Source organism: Eupeodes corollae, chromosome 3 (assembly GCF_945859685.1).
Source record: "Eupeodes corollae chromosome 3, idEupCoro1.1, whole genome shotgun sequence".
Taxonomy (NCBI): domain Eukaryota; kingdom Metazoa; phylum Arthropoda; class Insecta; order Diptera; family Syrphidae; genus Eupeodes; species Eupeodes corollae.
The window spans coordinates 45,772,417-45,799,343 of record NC_079149.1 but is presented as its reverse complement, the minus strand read 5'-3'; the positions used below and the strand labels follow the sequence as shown (position 1 = coordinate 45,799,343).

Here is a 26,927-nt window from a genome sequence, read left to right as displayed (position 1 = left end):
AAGCCAAAGTAGCTCTAAACTTGCTGTGGCCTAAGTTTTACTTTATCCAAAAAAATCGATCTCTTAAATCCAAGCAACTGTGAACTGCTGCATGTGCTACGGTACCCAAGTTTTTGGGTATTTACAACTGGAGGAGTTTGAATCCGTGTAAAGGTATTTCTTCAAACGCTTGTTCTGCTGGCTTTCTTTAAAGCCCAACTACGCTATAGGTACATGTAGAGTCTGGCATAACACCTCCTTACACTAAAAACCTTAAAACCAACTCGAACTACTTATTGAAAGTTATGAGGAGGGATGAAAGAGGCCTTCACACATCCATTATGACAAGGCTTATGAAAAAAAATGCCTTCCCGTTTAAGGAATGGAACCACCAACAACAGCACAGGCTAATTATTTCAGTAAGGATTTTTTTTTTCGAGACTATTAGTTACATATTTACAGCCCGAGACGAAATACTGAATCTGAATTCTATGTCGCATCGAACTGATCTTCCACAAATCAATAGCCTTTGTAACACCGGATAACCAGAAGACATCACACACACGGCTGTATTTCGAACTGAGTTTTCTTCCACCAACTCGGCTCTATGAAATCCTTAATGGAGACTTTGGATGGTCAACTGTCTATAAATACTGCAAACATGCTCTAAATTACCGTAATAGTTTTCCATAACTCTACAACCAGTTATTTCAATTGAAGGTTCAAACAAATGTTCCTACATTTTCTAAGGATTCAACAACAAAATTATGGCACTTGATTTAATGGAAAGCAGTGCTTCAATCGAAACCAAACAATCTTTGATAGAGCTAAATTTAATGCAGGCTGAATTTGAGCTTTCGGTTCAAAAAAGACTTCCAGAAAAAACAATGGTGACTATTAAAACACTTCTAGGGCGTAAGACTCTTTTAACAGTCTCTTGTTCGTACAACACTTAGCTCATGGCATTCAATGTTTAAATTTTATGACTAAAAACGAAACAAAAAAAATGAAATATAAGAAATCGGTTTTGTCGGATCATTAAAACTATGTTCATAAAATCAGTAAAGACGCTTTAATCGAATAATAGAATTGGATTTTGTATAATTTTTTGAAGACGCCATTAGGAAGTATCACTCAGTTTCAGATCTCCGGATCTACCAAAATTTGTCAATGTTCAGTGATTCGTATCTAATATTTATGGTGTATGGTTAATTTTTAAAGGTTTTTAAGAGCACTGCAAAAATGACCATAAGTATTATTCAATAAGATAGAGGATTTTGAAAAACAGGGAAAAGTCCAAGTTTAATTCTAATTTAAAAGACAAAACTAACGTCAGGCCGTCATGTTGTATAGATAATTTTAAGTTAAAAAATGAAACTCTCTTATTTCCCTCCAATTACCAACTAATACACCGCGTGTTATATGAATAGGGACAAGCTTTTTTCGTTTTCTATTTTCCGATATTTCTTAATGAAGTATGTATCAAGTTTTTATTGCAAACAAAAATTTTGGATTAAGTTAAAAAATACAAGCTTTTGTCGGGGTTTTCCGAAGAAGGTCATAAAAAGTACTTTTGTTTGTATCATATGAATAGTGACAAGATCTAAATTTACCTTTCAGAATGTTTTAAATCAGATAAAAGGATACTCTGATTGCTTGGGAACTTAGAACGAGTATTAATTTGATAGAATCAAGAAGTATGAGTAGAGGTAATGTTTTTAACAAGGAGGAACTAGGCCAAATTCGAGCTTACCAAGATCTTGGTAAAACCATCTGTTTTTTCAAATGTTGTATACAACTACCTCAAAGACCAGAGAGGTATGGAAAAATCCACAAATAAAGAGTCAAAAAAACCATATAATTTCAGAAAAAGTGGGCGATGGAGAGAGCTGTTTCAAATTCAATGATTTTTATTGGTAAATTCAACACAGAAGTTGGGGTAAATGCTAGTGGATCGACTGTTGCTTTGGTGGCAGACCATAGAATGCATCATGCAAAAAGAAACGCCTTAATCTTGCAACTAATCAAACTTAGCATACCATCTTTTCCGATTAAAAAAAATAATTTAACAGACCTGATTGATACAGCTGCTATTTTATAGTTTAAAAAAGTACGTCGCTTGAGGTTATCAAGACACTTTTGCTGGTGACTTCGTCAAGATTCAGCAATATTGCGTTGGCTGAAAGCTGAAAACCAACTTTCAGAAATGCAAAACTATTCTGTTCAGGACTCCACTGTATGGAGCCTTAAAGGATACGGAAAAGAACTGGAAAAATCTAGTGATCTTTGAATCAAATTGACAGCCAATGGCGGATAAAAATGTAGTAAAGCACCTTGGCATCTGATTGGATCAGTACTTGTATTTCGACAGACAAACGAGTGCTGCTCTGGCCAGAGCTAGGGGAGCCTTTTATGAGCTGATTTGCTACATGGCCCTTATCCGGCCGATGGGAGCCCGCTATGGTTCAACGCTGCCCCATCTCAAATGGAAAAGATTTGGGTGTTTGAGAGACAGTGTCTGCTACGTTGCCTTGGACTACACAGAACACCAGAGCCGGAGTACAAATATTACTATTCCAACCAGGTTCTATATAACAGAGCCAACATAAACAGAATAGATAATTTCTTATAGGTGGTAGGTGGTAGGTGTCACATTGCGAGAGCGATTTCGTCGACTAACAGCTTAATTACCTCAACAATGAGTACTACGAAAGTGCACGTTTAAATGTCAAAATTCCGCCCGAAGCTTTTCTCTATTAAGACAATCGAGGGCTGATACAGGATACAGACGTCCTCGCACTGGACGGAGCCGAGTGTCTACGGTTTAGTAGGACTGTTTCAGATAGGGACCGAGAAATAGGGTGAGGCAGGAGAACTAGTTTTGGTGGCTTCAAATTGAGAATGTCATTTAAAGTTATCTAGGGCGTTTGGTCTTGGCCGGCTTACAAAGGTTTAAATATTAGATTAGGGACAGTCAGGGCGGCACCAAAAAAGAGGAAAAAAGGCTTACTGTGCCTGTTCTAGTTTGTAAGTAGTTTTAAGTAATTTTAAGAAGTATTATTGGTTAAGGTTAGTTTAAAGTAGCTTAGCATTATAATTTAATTTAATTTATTATATCTTAAGTATAATTGGTTTCAACTATGATAAAGATACGAAGTTTTTGTAATAAATTTTCTTGGTTTTAGATTAAGTTCTCGTTATTTAGCATTAAAATTGCTCTTAGGCCGAAAGGCAGTAGTTATAAGATAATGGATTAACTTAGAACAGCCGCTAAGTTTTATATTTTGTAAGTTTTAAGTATTTGAAATGTACGCTAGTTTTTTTTAAAATTGTTGTCTATCTTAAAGATAGTTTTAAGATTTTGATAATATAAAAATAAAAAAAAAAGTGTAATGGTATGGGGAGCAATCTTCTATAATGGGACAATGGAGTTGAATGTTTAACGCTCTAAAATGACGCCAATCACTCAAGAGTCAATTCTGGAACGAGCTTTTCCGCAGTTTTCTGAATTACTTGGTGGACAACGATGGACTTTCCAACAATATAATGCACCAACACATACCGAACGGACAACAAAAGCCTGAACTCAAAGGCGAAATGTGAACCTATTACCATAGTCACCATATTCTCCTGACCTGACCATCATGGAAACCGTGTGCGGATGGCTTTCAAGAAAAGTTTACTAAAAAGGAAGGTAATACTAAAATACCGAAGTGATTATGGAAGCCATAAAACGGTCATGTGTCCAAATTTTGCTCAATTAACTGATAGCACTCTTTGAATCCATTCACTTAACTTGAAATAATTCAGAAATCAGGAAGTAGCACACTTTTCGAAAAATTACTTTAATGCATTCAATGAAACTAGTATTTACTGAAAACTTAAGATTTAATTTTATTTCCTTTATTTTTAGGGTCTTACAGTTAAATTTAAATCTTGCCCGTATTCATGTGACACGAAAAAACAACTACTACAACGACGCAAAAACCGGCATAAAACTTGTATCTATCAACTTCATCCAAAAAATTTTGCTTTCGATATAAAGTTAATACATACCTTTTTCAAAAAAAACTATTGGTTTAAAAATAATCGACACAAAAAATACAATAAAAGCTTGTCCCTATTCATGTGACACGAAGTGTTTGTATTTCTGTAAGAAATGTCATATACTAATTCCCATAACGACATGCTATTTTTTCAATTCTAGGGAAGGTTGATATTCAATCCGAATTAAGCTATATTTAATATGTGTCTTTTTGAGCATCTGCAATGAACTGTCGGTTGAACATATTATAATACTTTTGAAAGGCGGTAATTGTGTTTTGTCAATCTGTGGTTGTTGATTTTCGGGACCTACATTGATTCTGGTTTTCTGACATTTAAAGATCTTTTCATAGTTAGAACTCAGGAAAAATAAAATAAAAATAAATTATTTGATAAAGAGTTAGTATAGTCAGGTTTTCATAGATTTCTCGACTCTAAAAAATTCTGCGTTGTATTTGATTCTGTCATGCAGTCCACAATATACAATAAAGTATACTCAGCCTACACTCATTACGGGACTTCTTTGGATCGAATTTACTTGAAGACAAATAACCGTTTCAACTGTATTTTAAAAACACTTAAGTTTTATCCTAAATCAAAAACCATTCATGTAGTTATCAACAAATCTAAGAGAAAAGTGACATTTATAGTTTATTATCCTGACTTCAAATACATACACAAATTTAAATGACAGATAAAGATGCTGTGCACAAGTTCACATTTCTGTTATTACTCTGTTATTTTTATATAAAAACTGTATCCAATTCCTCCACGCTATAGTCAACTAGTTCGAATCGGAATGTAATGACACCTTTCAAGACTACATTTTTCAATGTTCAATGCTAGCTTTGGCGGAAAGATGTGAAGACTTACTCTCTACTCATTCGCACTTTTATCAACTTGATGTCATACTACAAATTGATAAAGTGCGTTGCGTGTAGATCTTTGTTGGACACATTAGTACACCACATTGACGAGAGAATTTATGAAATCCGATTAAGTTACAAGCTTGTTTGAGTACATTTCTTTTAATGTTTTTGCTATCTAATTTATTTTTGTTTTATTATTACTCGCAGAGAGTATAGAGGCATAGACTTGTTTTGATAAAACATTGATTTTGTAAAGTTATGCTGATGAATTTTTGAACTACTGCCATTCATGTGTTACTTCACATTGGGATCTTAAGTCTTGAGGATTATTGGGGTGTCCCAAAAAATTAAATACAAATGTAATTTTCTTTCATTTCTGATAAGTAAGGTTTATTAAAAATGAAAGGTTTCACGAGAAAAGAAGAAAAAGAAGTTTGATTATTGAGGAATTTTCCAAAAACCAAGAAATATTGAAGGAGATATTACGAAACTTGGATAATATCCACATACATCCTGTGAAATATTTGAAATAATCCATGAGACATTTTCTGGCCCTGTTCTACCGAGAATTTTGGCTTCCAGAATTGGTCTTAATAGACCGTGTGGCTCTAACCCAAAGTCCTTTTTTCATGATTGTGTTAAAAACAAGCAAAAAGAAAACCATTACTTCCCGGTTTGACTTTGAATAGTTCAAGTCTAAACTATAAACACAACAATCATTTACTTGCAAATATCTTCATCCAAGGTCACTGTCATTGACACCATTCATTCTTTCAAGCATCTATCTTCAAGGTACTTGTACTTTAGTATAAATGTTAACTTTCAAGTTATGCACATCAACGAGCGGCGACATCTACGAACGCCGCCGACAGGTCAAAACGCTACTTCTCGCTCCACACATACGGCAATCGTGAATTCAGCGGGATTCCTCTCTACGAACGTGATTCTAGCAAAGATTGTTTGCATTAATTTTTGGTAAGAATATAGCTAAACTGATAGATTCTATCTTAACAGAATGGCACTTACTATAGTCTTTACCATCAGTTAAGAAGCGGCGGCGTTGGAAACAATAGTGCATCACAAGCGAACTCAACTCCTGCAACCTATTTGACACGTTTTATGCCTGTGGTTTGTTGTTTTGTTATTCGAAGAAGAAATGGCATCGGGTTTTGGGAATATTTTGTTGTTATCAATAAAATGTTGAGTTGAGTCTTGTCTAGACTCTCAAGAGTGTAAGATACATGTTGCTTTTGCCATAAATGGCAAAGAAGAAGAAGAAAAAACAATTTTTACAAATAACTACAATTTTCCGTTCATGGCTAAATTTATAATAGAAGTGAATTTTACCAAGAAACATTATACCCTGTAGTTCAGCAAAAGCCGTTTAAGGAACACAAAATACAGATATAGTTATTAGGAGGAAAAGGTGATGAACAAGATTACGTAAGCCTAAGAATACTTTCTTTATGTAAAATTGTAGAAGTCCAAAACGATTTTGGACTTTATTTCACACTTAAACGTGCCATTAAGCCCTAAACTAAGAAAGAAAAGGCCATATGAGAAAATGTATAGGAAGATTAACAATCAACAACGGTTTCACATTTTTAACATGATCTTAACTCCGTTACTGCGCTTAGGAAATGCCCTTATTAGAACTCAAGCTCTTCCCACTGGTATTAAGATCCAATATTTGGTTTTAAACTTAATTACTCAAGATTTGGTCTTACCAAGCTTAATATTTTATTGGAATTTAAATCAATTTGTATTACAATTCGTCAACCATCTAGGGATTTCCAATAAGATGTTTTTTTTTTATATTAAGCGCGCACTAAAGGGGTTATGAATACCCTTATAATGATTTAACAGGAGGGTAGGATTAGAAAGGAGAAACCGATGCGATATTGAGCCTGGTAAAGCATTCCACATTCGTGTAGTGCGGCTAAGGAAAGAATATCGGAACTTAACAGTACGTCCGAAATTGGGCTCTAGGGTAAACTGATGGGTATTCCCAGCAGTACGGAATACGGATATTACGGTTGAATTATTTAATGGTGGATGCAACTGGCTATTTCAATAGAGCATTGTTTATAAAAGTAACGATACAAAAATGACAGGCATGATACCTTGCCGCGGTGTTCAAGGGAAGCAAATGTCTTAGTAAGAGAACGATTTCCAATCATTTTGAGAGCTCTTTTTTCTATTCTACCCAGAAGACTCTAGTACGTTATTGCGGTAACAAATATAAGAGTTATACTGAAGTTTTGGACGAATAAAAGCTTTGTAAATTAAAGCCAGATCAGAAGGGGTAAAAAACTTCTTGCAACGTCGGTGAAAACCTAAACACTTAGCAGCATTTTTGGCCATGTCAAATCATCACTCCACAACAAATAGTTTGTAATGCACATACCTAGGACTGTTAGTTGTTCAATCTCCCCGATGCAAGTACCACTCATGGATAGTGGCATTAGGGGAGGGTAACCCTTTTTTGACAGTAGACAGCATTGAGTTTTCGAAACATTAAATTCTACATGGTTTTTGAATCCCCATTGAACAATCAGAATTTAATGATTTTATCATACGCTGCCATTGGAAGTTCACATCCGAAGAACAAGGATGTAAATCTAAAACCAATATGAAAAGCTGAGGGTACTGTCATCAGCAAAACAATGTAGTGGTTTAGAAGTTTCAGACAAAAGATCATTTATGAATATAAGGAAGAGAGTTGGAGACAAAATGGAGCCCTGGGGCACACCAGCGTTTATTTTGTGGATTTCAGATTTGAACCCGTCCAATATTACTTGAATTAAACGCGGTCCGAAATGTAATTTCTAACCCAACAAAGAAGAGATTCATCAATACCAAAAACACACATTTTCGATAAGAGAGATTGATACCAAACTGCAGCTGTTTGACAACTGTTACTTTTGAATCTTTCTTTTTTTGACATTTGACAAGTAAACATCACGTTATTTGTACAAATGGAATATTATGATTTTAAACAGCGCATTTAATTTGTGAAACTGGTGAAAATTTTGAAGTCACAGAACATAGTATTGCAAGAAAAGTTTTCTGAGTTATATTTCCCAATTAAATTGATCAAAATTCGCCATAAAAATCTTGTGATCTTACTCCTTAAGACTTTATTTTTCTCTGAGACCAGGAGAAAAATGGTGTCTATTGGGGGTTTTTGCTGATATCGTTTTTAATTGATTTTTCTACAAAAATCTACTTTTCATTAATGTCAAAATAAAACTCCTTATTGGAAAACCCTACATTTGTATTTGTGTTCTTAATAGATTATGCAATGGCTGAACCGATTTCTAGCAATTTAAAAAAAGGCGGTAATTGCTGTATTAAAATTGGGAAAACAACGATGGTGGGGTCTGCTAGTTTTTTATGCACTTATTTTAAAAATATGAATGAAAAGATTCAAACATTTTTGGTTGCTGAAGTTGTAATATAGTCGTTGCCACATACATAGTTCTTTTCGCAAATGATAAACAAAAATCGAGTAAACAAAAAAACAGCCATGTTGTAGAAAAGTTCAATGTCCTTAAATATTTATTATCGTGATAGAAACGGATCCTTTTTACTTAAGATAAGTAAAAGCACTTGCTTTAAAAAAATCAACTACTAAACACCAACTTAGTAAACATGTGCAACTTTTCAACCAAAGCTCACCTTAGCCGCTGTAGATTTTCTGCATGACGTGTATGTTAACATGAAACAAACAACAATGCACCATACGACCAGACAAATCAAATACCTATATTTTTCGAAACCTACCGTTAAAAGGTTATGTTATGCTATATATTGCACTCATATACATAGATAGGTATAAAGGGAGTAAAGGCGAGATAGCATTTTATTTCAAATAAATTGTCAGGAAGTCCTCCATAAATCTTTAGTAATCTATTTCCCATCGTGTTAAATAAAAAATGAGCCCACAACTCTCAGAATGCAAACACAAACAAAAAAAAGGACATTCTCGTTTTCACCGGAACCCGGACATCATATAAGTGTAGCGGGTTCGGGACCAGCCAGCAGAGGACGATGAACGGCTAGAACTATATACATACCTTCATTCGTTTGGTTGCAGCATAAGATAAAAAATTCATTCAATGTTCACATCCGTGCAGTATTTGTTTAAATAAAACACAAAAAAGCAGTCAACATGAGCATAAGGGACACTTCAACAAAAATGGACAAAAATACCTACAAAAAAGTGAAATCTGTGACAATTTCGTTTCATAAAAATACAAAGGTTTAAAAAGAACCAAACATAAATAAACACCATTGAACTGTACAGTACATAGTAGAAGGCTTGCTGCTATACTCGTATGTACTATAACAGTACTACCCAAATGCCACATTCGTTTCCGGATCCCGGATGTCAGTATATCACGTTTTTAATCCCTGCCTGGCTGCATATCAAACAGAATCCTGAATTTATTCGCACATATATCATCCTTAACGACCAGTGACCACGTTCGGACCATGTTTTTAACCCACACTTTTCCTATGGAAACAGACATATAAGTATACAAAGACTATACACATACCTACCAAAAAGATATGTATGTGTATGGACTTACCGACTTTTTACAGTTTTTTTTATTCACCACACACCATGACCGCAACCGTGTAGCTATGTATATGTAAATAAACAACTTTCGTTTGTTAATTGAATAAAACGATTACTTTCGAGTTTTTATTTTTGAACAAAAATCTTGAGCTGCTTCCTGGAGATAGGTCCTTTGAAGACTATACACATACACGTTACACACGTCGTATTTTCACAATTTGAAATTGAAATGAATTGGAAACTTTCCAAAGTCCAATAAAAGGGTTCGAAAAGTAAACAGTGTTTCTTTTTGGCGCAGTAAATATTATTTTCTCTTTGATTTTCTGTTTGTTTCTATTGCAACATTAAGGTGCTTTGGATTTTATCAAAACTTTCAATGTGAATTTTAGAGCTTAGAAATCATCATGATGCAGTATTTGAAACTATGTGTCAACGTCAAAAATGACAGCTAACACTCTAGAGACATGTGATGTAATAAAAGTATTTATTTGACCAATATTAACAAAATTTATCATACAAAGCTCATTTGACTTCAGGGTCAGGATAGAGAATTCTGTTCATATTTTTTTCATTTTTTACTTATTTATTCCATCTATCGAGTGCAATCTCTTTTAAATAAATAGTAATAAATTTAAAGCATTTTTAAACTTTACACTACTTAGTTGTAAGTTAATTACATCGCAACAACACCTGAATACACTTGGAGATATTGAGATAAGGGCAGTTATCTTCGCATCACTGAAAAATACAATTGAGGTCATCTTGCAAAAGATTGCAATCAAGTTAACAATTTATACGTTTGTAATTTTTCAAACCAGCAAATAGTAAGTACATATTCAGAAAATTATAAAAAGAACAAACAAAAGTGGTCCGAGATGGCTTCCTTGTGGGACCCCTCAAAAGTTATAAATTCTTTATGATATTTTGCATCCAATTTTCAAAAACTGTGATCTTTTAAATATTTCAATAATTGCGAATGAAAACCAAGACCTAACCTAACCCTATCTAAACGCCTTTGAAAAGTTGGTGTAAAATACATCAACTTTATACCTTTCGTACAAAAGTGTGAAAAAAAGACAAGTTAGTTGTGGTTGATGATAGTTTATGGCTTAGCTACTTAATCAGTTGACATATAATTTCAGTTTTAAAATCTAAAATTTAAAAGGCAAGCAAATATTGTTAATAATTTGTTTTTTATTTAAGTTCAAATTTTAAAGAAGTCTCGGTGTCTCTAACGTCCATGTTCAAAGTCAGCAATATAACGCTTTATTTTTGTTTCTGATCGAGCGGAGTCCCCATAATACATTTGAAGCCTGATTCGTCTGAACAATATTGTTCTCATCAAGAAGTAGTGTTGAAAAAAAAAACACCCAAACGTACTTGGTTAACAAAAATGTCGTCGAAAATCATGAAATTTTAAAAGCGGTGCTTTGGAGGTTAGTACCAACTGAAAAAAAAGACAATTTAAACAACCAGAGCCATCTTTAGAGGTATTCCCGATCTGGTGGAACGACCCTAGTAAAAATGTGAAATTTTATTCTGTAATAGACCATGAAGACACTTTTTTCTATTTTTTTTACAACAAAATCAGTTCGACATTTGGTTTATTGTTTGAAAAATGTCAGCTTTATAAAAATTAAAGATTGTTCATCAACATATAGTGTCGACAGATTTTCTTAAATATCGGTACATAATAAATGTTATCTGTATCTTAATTTATACCTAACCTTTAACAATGCAAACTTCCTCCTCAGTTCAGAGCAGACTAGTCTCAGTTGATTATTAACCCTTTGTTGATTTTTTCACCTCATTAGGCCCCGGAATCTACGGCTTTGTGCTCAAGGCATTTTCTTTAGTTGATCTGTGATGTAGGCTTCTGTAGTATTTATTAATGGTTTGTGTTGCTAAAGTCAAAATGCGAAACAAATCTCAAAATTGTCTCAAAGTTTCCTGTTTCACGAATGACATCGAGAATAATAAGGATTTCAATTTCACTTCAGCAGGGTTTTTCCTCCTTCGACTTTGGGAATAAAAAGATTACTATACACTTTTTATTTCAAATACTCTTTTCTTTGTAATAATCTTTGTATATTTCGGCTTCTAAAGACTTTAAACGAATTAGCTAAAGTTCGAAAGTGTTGCAAAATTGCACTCTGTATATTTTGTTTTTGAAGTGTTATTAAATTGTACAACTCTTCATTTTTACAATAATACTAGACCTGTTGTTGTACCCGTGGCATGATGGTTAGTGCGTTGGACTGTCCTGTCAGAGGTCTTGGGTTTGATCCCTGCCTATGCCATCTAAAGTTTTTTTCACGGGTCCTGCCCCTTGCTAGGAATTGACAAATTCTCCAAAACTAATTCAGGTCATGAAAAGTGCTTTCTCAAATTAGCTTTTCGGATTCTGCGTTAAATTGTAGGTCCCCTCAATCACTGACAACAGTACTAGCACATAGGAATGATTGAGAGTTGTAAGTCGCTAGATCCTAGTTCTCAACGAACTGTTGATTTAATTATTTATTTTACTGGAAGCAACAGGGCTAGAATAATGTCTTCAATTTTTTGATAAGATCAAACATGTTCACTACATAAGTTCGTTTCAGTCTTTTTGTGCAGACCGCTAGAAAAATAAACATAAAGTTACTAAGACAATCAGCTTTAAGTGATCTAAAGGTTAGTAGCTGGACAAATTGCCATTGATTAATGGTTTTACCGTTTTTAGGTTTTTTATGTCGCTTTACAACTTAATGTTCATACACATTCGTTAATTTTAGAATTTTAGACAAAAGTAAGTAATCGAAATTAAGTAATCAAAAACGAGGTTATCAAAGCATTGTGCCAGAAAATTACTTGAAATGTTTTTTCTCTTCAATACTTGAACCCTATCTAGGTTCTTATCAACTAATCAAAACACAAATAGACAATAGACGGTCTTATAGGTCTAAGCTCAAATGATCTACTGAATAATGTTATAATTTGTCTTTAATAAAACTTTGATTATTTTTGTCGTTCATTGGCTTGATATTATCACTTTTTGGTGATAACCTTGAAAACGTAGAGAGAGATAGGATATAAGAGAAATCTCCCGCCGGAACCTTACAATGGCAACCATGACTCACAATTACTACTTTTTTATTCGGTAATTGATATTTCTTTTACATCATTTTGAAATACACACTAAAGTGTTAATTTCTGAAGTGCATATTACAAAGTATCATAGGTTAATCAAAAAATTATAAAAGATATGCATTTTCTCAAATAAAAGATCAATTTTTATTCAACCTTATCCGATCTCAAGCACATTCATTTCATGCTATGCAAAATGGTTATTTGTCCTGCTATCTTCACCAATCCAATAATCCTGATTAAGTGTAACTGGAACTGCAACAAAACAACAACTTCTGCCTACTGCCTGTTACCTACCTACGACCATACCAACTTATAAGACTCATCTATATTTGCATCTTGGAGAGGCTATCATATATGCATTTTTAAATAATGTTGCAGCAACGTTGCAATCAGTTCCAGTCGTTCATTTTTTCTAGTTGAATATTGGAAAAGATAATTCGCAGAATTTAACACGATCTAGAATACCATGGGGGCAAGGTAATTTTATACAATCGTTATTTTCAATCTATCTCAATTCTCACCTTTGATCCACAATTCACACACGAGTATACATATGTATGAATACACTTTTTCAAGACGCGATAGTTATAAGAAAATATTATAGAAAGAGGGTTTTCAAAGGAAAACCTCAATTTCAAAAACAACAACAAACAAAATTAGAGGCTACTCGAATCTCAGCTGGATGCCACCATAATATGGCGGTAGACGATTTCTTTAAATACACTGAACAAAATTAAACTTGAAAAATTGAAAAATTTAATCTCAATAGGTAACCTTTTTCGACTTTTAATACGGTTGACATGAGTTACGAGGAACTCAAATCTTCAAGAGCTGTTACAAATGTTCCAAAATTTTTTTGAAATAATGAAACAGAGCCATTAATTTTGTGGTTTCAAATAAATTGCGCTGGCATTTGACACCTGTCAAACTGAACTGAACTATGAAAGTGTCATAATATAATTTACGATAATAGATCAAACAACGGGGTAAAATCCCCTTTTCTTTGGTAGCTTAAAGTCAATGTTCAAGTACAAATAAAACGCTTTACTACAGAGAATATGAAGAACTATTTCCTCCTCTTCCTCGACCATACAGCTTCTGCAAAAGTCATTTGAGAATACGCCAGTGTCCGGTTATGACACCTATTATCGAGCTTATATGCGATTTGCTTAAAGCTGGCAAGCAATGTTTTCAATCCAGTATTGGCCAGATGTTTTTTGTGACCTGACACGTGGTGATGTTGTTCCACCTGGTGCCTGCCCTCCTCACAGCGCCTTGCATTAGCAACAGTTTGCAAGTAGCGATTGGTAAGCCAATATGTGCCAAACGTGGTAGAATGGGCTGTACTGTACCGTTCCTGGTGAGTTTATCTGCCTTACAGTTACCTGGAATGTCTCTCTGACCCGGCACCCAGCAAAGGTGAATATTGAACTGTTGTACCATCTCCATTCGATAGTTATGAACTGTTATAGAGTTTGTAGAGACACTGTCCAGGGAATTGATAGCAACCTGACTATCTGAGAAGATACGGATATGAGATGTTTTAAGCCAGAACAAGACTTCTTTAGAACACGCTACACTGATTGGGAATGCGAATTGAGAGACTTAATTACAGTCGTTCAGAGTACAAACCTCCAACAACCCCTTCTTTTTTTTTGAACCATCTGTATAAAAATGGATAGACTCGTATTCCAGGAATGCCCTTTGCTCACTGAAAAATCTGGAAAGTATAGTAATCTGAAAGTTTCAGTCGAATTGCAGCTGGGGGATGGTGTAGTCTGCGTGTTTTAGAATTGATTCTAAATGCCTACGAAATACGGAGTGGCCAATGTTAGACGCATAGCAGAGCTTAGATCAATTTTTTTCCTAAATATATCAAGAGGTGTAAGAATAAGGTGTCCAGTGCCGCCGATGGGGTCGTGTGAAGCGATCCGTATATGCATAGGCAAGCAAAACGTTGGACTCGATCTAATTTGTCACAGCTTATAGCTTTCTCTAAAGCAGTCCTCTATACTGACGCACTGTACATTAAATTCGGTCTAAGTACCGATGTGTATAGCCAATGCGTGATTCTGGGTTGCAAGCCCCATTTATTGCCAATAGCTTTTTTTGCAAGAAAAGAGAACTCTCTATCTAAAATAACACCCAAGTATTTAGCCTTGTCTGAAAATTTGAATCGTAATGGAATTTTGTTTCTCCTCAAAAAAAGACTAAATTGGTTTTGTTTGGGTTAAAACCCAGTCCACACCGATCATCCCAAAGTATTAGTCTGCCAAAGGCATTTTGTAAAAGTTCTTTAAAGGTGTTAAGATGCTTTCCTGAAAGCTTTATAGCAACGTCGTCCGCATAGGCGATCACTCTGAAACCCTCCGCATCCAGACTAGTTGGGATTTCATTCACCACTAGCTTCCAGAGTAGAGGTGTTAGAACACCAACTTGCGGTGTCCATCTACTAACGAATCGTCTGCCAGAATAGTTGCCCAGTTAATCATCTACACAAAAATCCAAATTATTTTATATTTATTACGAAAGAAGTTTGCCAGTTGTGAACATTTTGACAACGTCAATTGTCTATAACAATTAATGGCAAGTTCCAAAGTTTACAATGAAATAAAATTTTAATCAAAAACATGACTAGATTTATCATCGAAACCGGTCACTTTAAAGAAAAACATCTGAACACGCCTAGAAAGAAAGTCACAGTTCGTGAACAAAACAAGTTAAATAAACTTTTATCTAGAGAAGAGCCCAAAAATTGGTCTAAACTAAAAGCTAAAGCAGCAATTTCTTGAATTTAACTTCAGTTAAAAAAAAGATAAATAAGTAAAATGATCTTTTTAAGAAGGTAGTATTAAGATAAATGCGTTTGAAGTATTGAAGTAGAAAAACATGACTAACTTTACAATAACTTCAATACAAAAACCATTAGGTAGTACTCGGTTTTTCTCGGCCATAATCTTTTAGCAAAAGATTTTTAAAATTCTATATGGAACAATTTAAGATCAAAAAAGGAACATTTTTTTCCAAAAAGTCATAAGTGGCCTAAACTTAAATATTTTACTACATCGTACACCTTTTCTTTCAGTGTATATTAACCAATTGCTACCAAAATCTAGAGAGAGCTGCTTCCTTTACATTAATAGGTATGCTAATTCCGACCTGTTGCAATCGCAACCGATCTCGTAAGTCCTTCTTATGTGTACATTAAGCTAATAGTCGTCATAAATTCCATGGATATTTCTATAGCATAAATAACAGGATGCAAATGTGAGCCGGTGAAGCCGCCAGCCGGCCGCAGCCGTACTTCACTGCACTGAAAAAGCTTTTGTGATGCACCTGCGGTCATGGTCAATTCCAGTTGATGCTCTTATTAATAACCGTTTTTTATTGCAGCTATCACCCGCAAATATCTTATAGGTATGTTGTTTTGTCCTCTCGTTTCAGGTGCGATTGTATTTCTCGCAGATACCCGATGACAAAGTGCCATACGTGAACAGCCCCGGCGAGCAATATCGAGTGCGACAATTGCTGCATCAGCTTCCGCCACATGATAACGAGGTAAGAATCATTTATTTGATGTTTCAAGATACACAAAAGTTTATACGAGTAGGTAAGATACTCCTATAAACATAAAGATAGATACATGTTGTGCTTGCCATCATTGAACTAGAACAATTTTGAAAGTCTTGAGCGCATGCTCAGATTTCTGCGCATTCAAATAATAATACAGTTACGCTTTCCACCGACTCATCTGACGGTCGTACGGTCGGTTGTGCGAATGCGAAGTCTACGGCCGACACCGTCGCTCAGTGGTGGCGTCGCGTCGAGTTGCTTGCTCCCGCCCGATAAAACGCAATCCTGTTGCATAACAAGAAGAGTCCGGATCAAGTAATTTGCATATATGGCCGTTGATGATGGGATGGCTACCGTTTTAGACCGCTCTAAGTGGCCAGCAGCTATAAAGCAGGCGCAGGGGTAGCGTAGGTCGTTCATGTGAATTGAATGGAGTTGACTGACCAGTTGCTGGCTCCATGAAGAAGAACAACTTAGAAGACTCAAATGATATTGTTGCAAAACGTTCTGATGTAAGTGCGCAACAGGCAAAGCGGATGGGGGCAAGCGAGGACTTCTACAACAACGACGACGACGACGTCGACTAAGACGAAAACGACGCGAACGATGACAACGTTGACGACGACAGCGAGCATGGCATTGATCGAATTGCCCATTGAATGATCATTGTTTGTTGTCATTTTAGGTTCGTTACTGTCACTCACTGACCGACGAGGAACGCAAAGAACTGCGGCTGTTCTCATCACAGAGGAAACGAGATGCACTGGGCCGTGGTAACGTACGACAACTGATGAATGCCAGGCCATGCGATGGGGTAAGTGCACTTTTCAATATATGTAATGTACATTATACAAACAAGTACCTATATGTTCGTATACCTTACCTACCTTAGGATTCTAGACTTTAAATATTGATTATGCTAATTGAACATTATGAGTGGTTTGACATGTCGCCTTCGGTCACAGCCGGCAACAGCTATCCGCCGCCCTTGTCGTGTCGTCGCTTCGGTCGCGCCGCCATCCTTAAAGCCGGATTCAAAAGATTCGAAAACGATATACAGACTCAGAATGTATTTATCAATGCAAATGTCTGAATTAATTAGTGTTAACGCATAGGCGGATGATGGAGTTATAGATACGCCGGCCGCCGCCGCCGTACCATTTCATATTTGTACGCAAAATGACGTTGTTGCTCATCTACACTCTTGTTTGGGCAAACGATCAGTGCGGTTCGGTCAGAAAGCTGAAACGAAAGATGATGATTTTAAGATTCAATAGGTATCATCATATCTATAGAATACATCTCTTGGGGATTCATTTAGTATCCAGGACTTATAGGAGAGATCGCTGTTAGGCTACCTTACCTCTAGTCTTCTATATACATAGACGAAGAACGGGAAGTGAATCATTGATCATTAATGTAATTCAATGAACATAAATATTCTTCAATTTGCAAATGATGATGTGCAAGTTAGAACTATCAACTTATCGCTGTAAATTACAAACAATTTGCAAGACTATATATATTATAACAACCTTGTTTTTAATGATCTTCTTGAATCAGTGTTATCTGGTAAATCGTGAATGTATACGCAAGTACATTAAAAACTGACACTTTCTGAAGTGGTTGAATAATTTACACAATATTTAATGGTCAACAAAATTTAATTACATTAATTTATAGGTGTGAACGCTTCTGGTTTTTTTAAGAGATAATCAAATATAAAACTGTAATTTTGACAGAAAAACGAAAAGATTATTAACATGGATATTCCAATTTATAATCCGGAAGAAGTTAAACAACAACAAAACACTTAAAAAGTATTAAAACGATTCTGAAGTCAGTGTACAATTGCATTATTTTGTATTCTCAATTCAAGTATTTTTAAAATGTTCGAAAGTGACCATTTTTTCAAAAGTATTTAGTAACTCTCAATTTTATTTAAAAAGAGAGTATGGTAATGTTGAAAACAATATTTCTTATAATATAAAATAAGTTTGAAGCCATAATTTCAAATTTTTTGAAAAGATATTTGAGTCGAAAATTTATTTTTACCAATTTTTAGTTATGTTTTCTTTGGTTTTTATCTTTTTTACAAAAAAAACTGTCATTTCGATTTTTCTCAAAATTTTATCAGATGTCAAAAACGTTATTCTTCGTTGCACACAATTATTTTGGAGATTGAATAATTTTTCGTCCGTAAAATATTCAAGGAGACAATTGTTTTTTTTTTTTAGTTTTTTTATTTACATCTAAAAAAAGACTGTTGATTAAACGTATTTGTAGTCGAGCGTACGGACGTACACACGCATGCACAGAAATCTCTTTACATTTTTTTTATTTTGACTATGGACCTTAGAACATCTAGAAATGTCAACATTTTTAATTTGACAAATCGTACCGATTACAATAACTTCCTATGACAAGTTAAAAAATGTATTGGATAAGTGAGGAGCAATTTTAACAGCTTTTTAAATAAGATGTAAATGACCAAAACTTCATATTTATTTCAGAATGAGATCATTGAAATCTACTGACTGATAAATGAAGATGAAGAAGCCAACTATCCAATTAAATTTCCTAACACAAATTTATCTAAAATAAATCCGAAATCTGTTTATCTACTGCCTCTACCTGGCTAAATACAATGGTGAAGCTGAAGCTTGTGATACTGTTAAAGTTGAAAAATACAAAAACAACACACGGCGCTACAATGCGACGTATTATTCCTTCATTGGATTAGTAATTACCTTTCGAATCGTTCAATGCAAGTAGTATTGGATACATTTAAATCTGAAAACCACAAAATAAATGGTGGTGTACCCCAAGACTCTGTTTTATCTCCAACACTCTTTCTAATTTTTATTAATGATCTCCTGTCTGCAACTTCTCCCTGGCGATAGTACTCTTGGTTTAAATATTAGTTTTCAGACTCACATCCCTCTTCTTCGGATGTGGAACTGCAACGACAAAATATGATAAGCTCATTAAATTCCGACCTAAACAGCATTGTATGGGGAATAAAAAGCCACTTCTAATACCCAATGCCGTTTTGTATCGTTAAAGCGAGATATACCCCCTTGCCATTATCCAAAGATGGCTCTTGCATCTAGGAGACTGAACATCTCGATATTCCCGGTGTCGAGATCGGTATGTGACCATTCCATCTTTTGTGGAACGATCATATAACTCTCATCTCTGGGCTGGTGCACCTGCAACCTACTTAAGGCTCTTGAACAGCATTGAACGCAGAGCATTTAAATGAATCGGTAATAACACCATAATATTATCTTTTACGTCACTCGAACATCGCCGTAGAGTTCCTTGTCTCACGCTATTTTACCGTTATTTTAACGGTTTATGCTAAAGAGAAATATCCAGTATCCTTAAACAGTTCAACCGCAATATTCACGCTTCTAGGAATGCTCATCAGTATACCCTCGACCCCAACTTCAGTCGTAATGTCAAGTACAGAGATTCGTTCTTTAGTCGTACTACGAGAATGTGGAATGCCTTACCACACTCTGTTTTTACCAGCAATTGAAATATTCAGGAATTCAAAACCAATGAGCACCGACACATCCTTTTAACCTCACTCTCCTCTTCCCAGTGCTCACACTGTGTCTTTACGTAATAAGGGTAGGAATACACCCTTAAGTGTGCGCTTTTTATAAAAAAAAATGGTACAAATTTTTGGTTCGACTCAAACATCTTTTCAAGAATTAAAAATATTACATTATTTTATCTATTTGTATTTATAAAAATCCAACAACAGACCGTTTTTTCGTAAAAAAATAAACTACAAAAAATAATTCGCAAATTTGGTAAAAAACTATGTTTGGTTCTCGATATCATCCAATTTGTATTTGTTTAATTAAGAAATAAAAACTCTTAAAAAATTATGATAAAATTGGTAAATATTGGTTTTCCACTAAAAATCTCGTTAGGAAAAATAGATTTTAAAATCAAACTATTTTATTATATGCAAAATATTGTTTATGATTTTTAAACTTTTTTTAAACCTACAAAACTTTTAAGCAAGACAAATCGACAGACGGGGGGGGGAAGTTATTAGTGTGGGTCGCATCCCGTCCTCTTTTCATAATTATGATATTTGATGATATTTGAGAATACTTTGTTGATACATGGGTTCGTCTTTTATTGTGAAAAAGTTTCAGAATTCATCAGGAAATGAAGTCAATCAACTCGATTCTTTGACAGGTAATCAAACATTACCGATAGTAAGGAATTGCTCAGAGAAGTTATCAGCTAAAGTTTCCTCACATACACCATAGATTCAATGATTTGACGCAAGCCTTTATTTCTACGTTTGCTGTTGATTTTTGAATCAATGGCAGTATTTGGCAAAAATTACCAAACAGTAAAATAATTACTCCTTTTAAACTTCTCGTGTCAATGCGTAGAGCTTTTAATGTTCGGTTAAGTGCTTCTAAAACACTTTGATGGGCCATTATGCATTTTCTATCGTTGGCCATTGCTGAGTCTTAATGCCAAAGTAAATGCAAATTACAGATATTTGATTTCTGACAAAACTTACAATCATCAAATTAGTAACCAAACTTAATTATTGACAAAATTACTTTTAGCTTTCTTTTCCGTTTTGTTATTCAGGGTTAAAAGTGACTTTAATTATCTTTGAAGTTTTATCATACTAAACGGTGATTTTCTAAGAGCTTGAGAACTTTTTAAAAAAAAAAAACGCATACAATTTTTCAAAATCTCATCGATTCTTTATTTGAAACGTTAGATTGGTCCATGACATTTACTTTTTGAAGATAATTTTATTTAAATGTTGACCGCGGCTGCGTCTTAGGTGGTCCATTCGGAAAGTCCAATTTTGGGTAACTTTTTTGAGCATTTCGGCCGGAATAGTCCGAATTTCTTCGGAAATGTTTTCTTCCAAAGCTGGAATAGTTGCTGGCTTATTTGTGTAGACTTAAAACTTGACATAGCCCCACAAAAAATAGTCTAAAGGCGTCAAATCGCATGATCTTGGTGGCCAACTTACCGGTCCATTCCTTGAGATGAATTGTTCTCCGAAGTTTTCCCTCAAAATGGCCATAGAATCGCGAGCTGTGTGGCATGTAGCGCCATCTTGTTGAAACCACATGTCAACCAAGTTCAGTTCTTCCATTTTTGGCAACAAAAAGTTTGTTAGCATTGAACGATAGCGATCGCCATTCACCGTAACGTTGCGTCCAACAGCATCTTTGAAAAAATACGGTCCAATGATTCCACCAGCGTACAAACCACACCAAACAGTGCATTTTTCGGGATGCATGGGCAGTTCTTGAACGGCTTCTGGTTGCTCTTCACTCCAAATGCGGCAATTTTGCTTATTTACGTAGCCATTCAACCAGAAATGAGCCTCATCGCTGAACAAAATTGTCGATAAAAAAGCGGATTTTCTGCCAACTTTTCTAGGGCCCATTCACTGAAAATTCGACGTTGTGGCAGATCGTTCGGCTTCAGTTCTTGCACGAGCTGTATTTTATACGGTTTTACACCAAGATCTTTGCGTAAAATCTTCCATGTGGTCGAATAACACAAACCCAATTGCTGCGAACGGCGACGAATCGACATTTCACGGTCTTCAGCAACACTCTCAGAAACAGACGCAATATTCTCTTCTGTACGCACTGTACGCATTCGTGTGGTTGGTTTAATGTCCAATAAAGTAAACTGAGTGCAAAACTTGGTCACAATCGCATTAATTGTTTGCTCACTTGGTCGATTATGTAGACCATAAATCGGACGTAAAGCGCGAAACACATTTCGAACCGAACACTGATTTTGGTAATAAAATTCAATGATTTGCAAGCGTTGCTCGTTAGTAAGTCTATTCATGATGAAATGTCAAAGCATACTAAGCATCTTTCTCTTTGACACCATGTCTGAAATCCCGCGTGATCTGTCAAATACTAATGCATGAAAATCCTAACCTCAAAAAAATCACCCTTTACATACGGGAACGATGTTGTCCGTTTCCTGGGTCAAGCACCTTCCCAACAATTTCCAGCCAAATCAATGAAGCCGTTTGTTAGTAATAAATAGAGTAAATAAGACGAATTTTTTTATATATATAAATATTTTTTTCAAAAACCTGAAAAGAAATGGGAAATTGCAAAGTTTTCGAAATCAATTATACTTTAATTTCAATAGATATTTCCAGAATTCTGTCAATAGTCAAAATTCGTCAATAAGCACAAAATTTACCTTTTTCGACATGTATCAATTATAGCTGCCTCATCGATATTTTGGCAATAAGACATGTAGTACCGCTCCTATAAAACAGTTAGTTACCAAGTTTTAATAAAAATTTAATTTTTAGCTCGCAAACTTGTTAAGAGACAGAACATCAAAAAACAATTTTTAAAATTCAATTTTCGCAAAATAAAGCCACAGTTAAACTCAAATTTTGTTTAATTAGCTCAAGTTCATAAAATAGTTTAAATCAAAGGAATATTTTTGAAGCAATAAACTTAAAAGCAAATAAATCTCTACTTTGTCTAAGTTTTGTTCACTTAAAAACCCTTTTCTTCCTATGATTACACCAGCTGAATCTTAATACATATATAAACTCCTCAAAATTGTCTGCTCAATTTAACATCTGTTTACTTTCAAATATAAAATGTTTTCAAAAGCCTCCCTAAAAAAGGGTGCATTTCTCAACAAGACTCCTCAATGCAAATGGCAAATCCTTGACGAGACTCACACAAACATACAGCTAAACAAATCTCTCTCTTTCATCGCTAAGCATCTTTCAAAAGAGTTAGGTTTATATACGAACCCTCAATTCCATTAAAGACTAACTTCAAACATAACAAATATTTACCGAATCCCCAAACAAACTTGAGATGTCGACTTTCCTTTTTGCATCAATTTCAAAGGACACACGAGACACTACACGACACAAGACGAGAGATGATATCCTATGCAAACAATTATTGTGTTACAAGACATCGCGTTCAGACTCACTTTATACAAACATACATAGATATTGCTGCTTTGAGCTTAATGCAGATATCACAAGATTTAAACGACTCGACTCCTTCATTCTCATCGCCACCATCATCCATGATATAATTACACCCTCAGAAGTACCAACCGATTTCAGGGAGAATCACTTTATTTTTTCAAAACACAGCTAGCTGAAGTTTTAAAATAAACTTCAAAAGCACGTTGGAGACTTTCGCCACTTTGTCACCACTTCTTCCTAATACTAAGTTGCTACACAGCAGCAGAGAGATTAATGCCCTTTTTACCACCCTAAACGTGTTCTTTTTGATTTAACTTTTATTGTCTGTGTAATAATGTTCCACATGTTTTATATCGACTCCTTCTAGTGTGACGATTCTATATCCACTGGGGACATAGCAGTGTTTGCGTCACGTCTCGGCCCGAATGCATCATGGCACCCGGGATGCTTCTCCTGCTGCATCTGTCGGGAGCTTCTAGTCGACCTCATTTACTTCCATCGTGATGGACGTTTGTATTGCGGACGACATCATGCAGAAACCCTTAAACCAAGATGCTCCTTCTGCGATGAGGTAAGTGCATCATTGATAGATATGCTCCTTTTAAAATACAATGTTCTCAACAAAGTATACTTTTTTCTGCTCTTCTCTTACCTTATGTATAGATCATCCTGGCCGATGAGTGCACTGAAGCTGAGGGACGTGCTTGGCATATGAATCATTTTGCTTGCTTCGAGTGTGAGAAGCAGCTGGGCGGCCAAAGATATATCATGCGAGATAGCAAGCCATATTGTCTTCTCTGTTTCGACTCCATGTTTGCTGAGTACTGCGACTATTGTGGCGAGGCAATTGGTGTGGATCAGGGTCAAATGAGTCATGACGGACAGCACTGGCATGCCACAGATGAATGTTTCTCGTGCAACACTTGCCGTTGTTCACTACTCGGCAGGGCGTTTTTGCCTCGACGTGGTGCAATTTATTGCTCCATCGCCTGCAGCAAGGGAGAGCCCCCAACACCGTCGGATAGTTCTGGCACTGGCATGTATCCACCTGCAACTCAACGAGTCAGACCGCAAGCTCGTCTGCCGAACGCCGAGTCGACTACACCACCATTGTCACCACAGCAGACGAACCCGCTGCAGCCAACTCTAGACCACCAGACTATGTACCAGCTACGCAGTCAGCCCGTGATGGCCGGAAGTCCAATATTCGAGCGTAAGCCCCATCACGCACCATACACGCTGTCGTCCGATACCCAAGGCGAACAATGCACTGCTGACTTCACTGACTTCTCTGGCGGTGGACCATCTAACTCCTCACAGAACATGACCCCATTGACATCTCCGGGTGAATACCATCAGTTATTGCCGCAAAAAGCAGTCAGCAGCGACGGAGGACCATATAACTTTACCGAAATGAGTCTAAACCTTGACACCTGGAATCCAAAACACAGCACCAGTAGTACAAATAATAGTTATAACCTTTCCCAGCATATCCGAACCAAAATGGACACCTCCCTTACGTCCAGCATGCCCGAGCTGTCCAACCATCCTCCATTGCCAACAACCGAGCCCATGTTCACCGAAATCCCATCATCAATAGCATCTCCCTCAGAGGTGCCAGAGCTCCCTACGCCAAATCTCTCGGTAGCATCGACTGCCGCCCTGCCCGACATAATGGGCGCACAAACAACCCCAGAGGGTGAATTCCAATCGAACAGTCCACAATTTAACTCCTCACTATCACCAACGTCTCCTTCGGCAGCACCTCTGCCCGAGAAGAAAAAGGGTGTTCGATTCGAGGGTATCCCTGATACTCTGCCGCGTTCCAGAAGCTACTCAGGCAATGGCGCTGGCACTGGAGGCGGCAGCGGTGGCAGCAGCAGCAACAACGGTGGCAACAGTAGCGGTGGTGGCTCTTCACGACGTCGTCGTCGAAGGAAATCGTCTTGCAAAAATGGCAGCGTCTCGTCCTCGTCGCATCACAATCGACACAGCAGCAAGGAACATCAACAGCATTCATTAAGTTCGTCTTTTCAGGGAAACACCACGACAACGACGACCACGACTCAAAGCCGCGATGATGAATCTGACGCCTCAAGCGATTGTTCGACGTGCTCCTCAAGCTCGTCCAGCTCCGAAGACTACCTATACCAATTGCCACAGAGACGGCACTATGGCGGAGTGCGTGTTAGCTATGTTCCCAACGATGCCATTGCGTACGATCGCAAACGAAAACCCTCAGATCTGGAAAAAGACAAAAACTGTATTATTTCGTGACGATATTTAATTGCAACCTAACTAGCATCGTATCCAACCAAACCATATAGCTTGGTCCACCACTGGGACTGGGAGTTCCACAACATCAAAACCAACTACAGCAACAAAGCAAAAAAAAGTAAGACTCTTGCGGCGGTACCTACCATCGTACATATACCTTTCGTGGTGTGCCCGCTCTATAATTAAGTCGATGATGCTTCACATCCTTCATCCTCGAGGGATTGCGAAGGTAACATAACGTGTGTCGAAAAGAAATCGTTTAACGATAAGTATTCAAAATAACAAAACAACAAAAATAAAAAACAAAGAAGAGTAAGATATTTTATTTTTTATCTTGTACATAGAATTTAAAAATTAAAATTTTAAATATAAACAAAAAAAAACTAAAAAATATATATCATTAAAAATATGTATACAAAGATTCAAAAATTAAAAATATATTTATATACAAAAACTAATAGAAACCATCAAAAAACGGATATAAAGAAAATACAATGCAATTGACGAAAAAAGTAATAATTAGAAAACCACATTTCAAAGTCTTAGGACATTTATATACGTTTTGGTATATTTTTATAGCGCAATAGATTTAATTAAGAACAGACAAATAAAACAAACAAACAAAAAGAAAAAGAAAAACTATTTTTAAAAAATTTAAAATATATCAATAAAGTGTTTGAGATTATAAACAAAATCGTTTGTTTTTTTTATTTATTCGAGATATGGAAATATAAACGTGCTGCAATGTATAAAAATGAAGAAAGGTAAGAAATTTTGAAACATGAAACTCATACTACCCTTATTCTTTAATAGATCTAAGGTAACACATATACTCGTACATGCATACATAGGTACATGTATTAATTTTGTTCTATAAATTCAATTAGGTGTCACATCTCAACTTTAACTTGTACAAACATATGTTTAAACGCTTAAGAACAAGGTTATAAAGTTTACCGCGTACACACTGACTTTTATAAAGCTTTTGTTGCGACTATTCATCATGTTATATAGGCTGGACTAAACTCAACGGAACCACACTTGGCATGCTTGCAGAGGGCACAGCTAGGAACGTCGGTGGGCGAGGTCCTTGGTCCGGGAGTTTTCAAACGCACACAAAAGATTAATATTCATGCCAAGATTTCAACTAAAAAAAAGACAACGGACGGACACTTTCACTCGGCTCTGCTCTGTTCTCTGGGCGGCGACAGGTGTTGTTTGGCCCGGGTACCTTGTCTAAAAAATATCCCTCCCACTGACATTGTATGTCTTCCATGATAGCTTGTACCCTAACTTTTTCATGACAAGATTACTATCCCTGCAATTGCCTGACAAAATGACTCACATCACTCCATCGGGATTCGAAAGTCCACTGACCAACCCACACATAACCCAAAGAATAAAGTCTAGTTCATTTCAAATAATTAATTCTGGATTTTATTTATAATATTTGCATGAATGCATGTTTTAG

The 26,927-nt window shown here is 35.9% G+C and overlaps 1 protein-coding gene across 2 annotated transcripts in view; it reads left to right on the top strand.

Moving 5' to 3' along the window:
• The window catches only part of LOC129949432 (protein prickle), a 186,971-nt gene extending 160,842 nt beyond the window's left edge, over positions 1 to 26,129 (top strand). Inside the window, exons 4-7 of one of the 2 annotated variants that reach the window (XM_056060886.1) lie at positions 16,051 to 16,164; positions 16,865 to 16,993; positions 23,547 to 23,750; positions 23,843 to 26,129. In XM_056060886.1, coding sequence (XP_055916861.1) covers positions 16,051 to 16,164; positions 16,865 to 16,993; positions 23,547 to 23,750; positions 23,843 to 25,456 — 2,061 coding nt within the window. In that variant the 3' untranslated portion in view covers positions 25,457 to 26,129. The remainder of the gene's footprint in view (positions 1 to 16,050; positions 16,165 to 16,864; positions 16,994 to 23,546; positions 23,751 to 23,842) is intronic. The other variant, XM_056060888.1, reaches the window with a different exon arrangement.
• Positions 26,130 to 26,927: the final 798 nt, after the last annotated feature.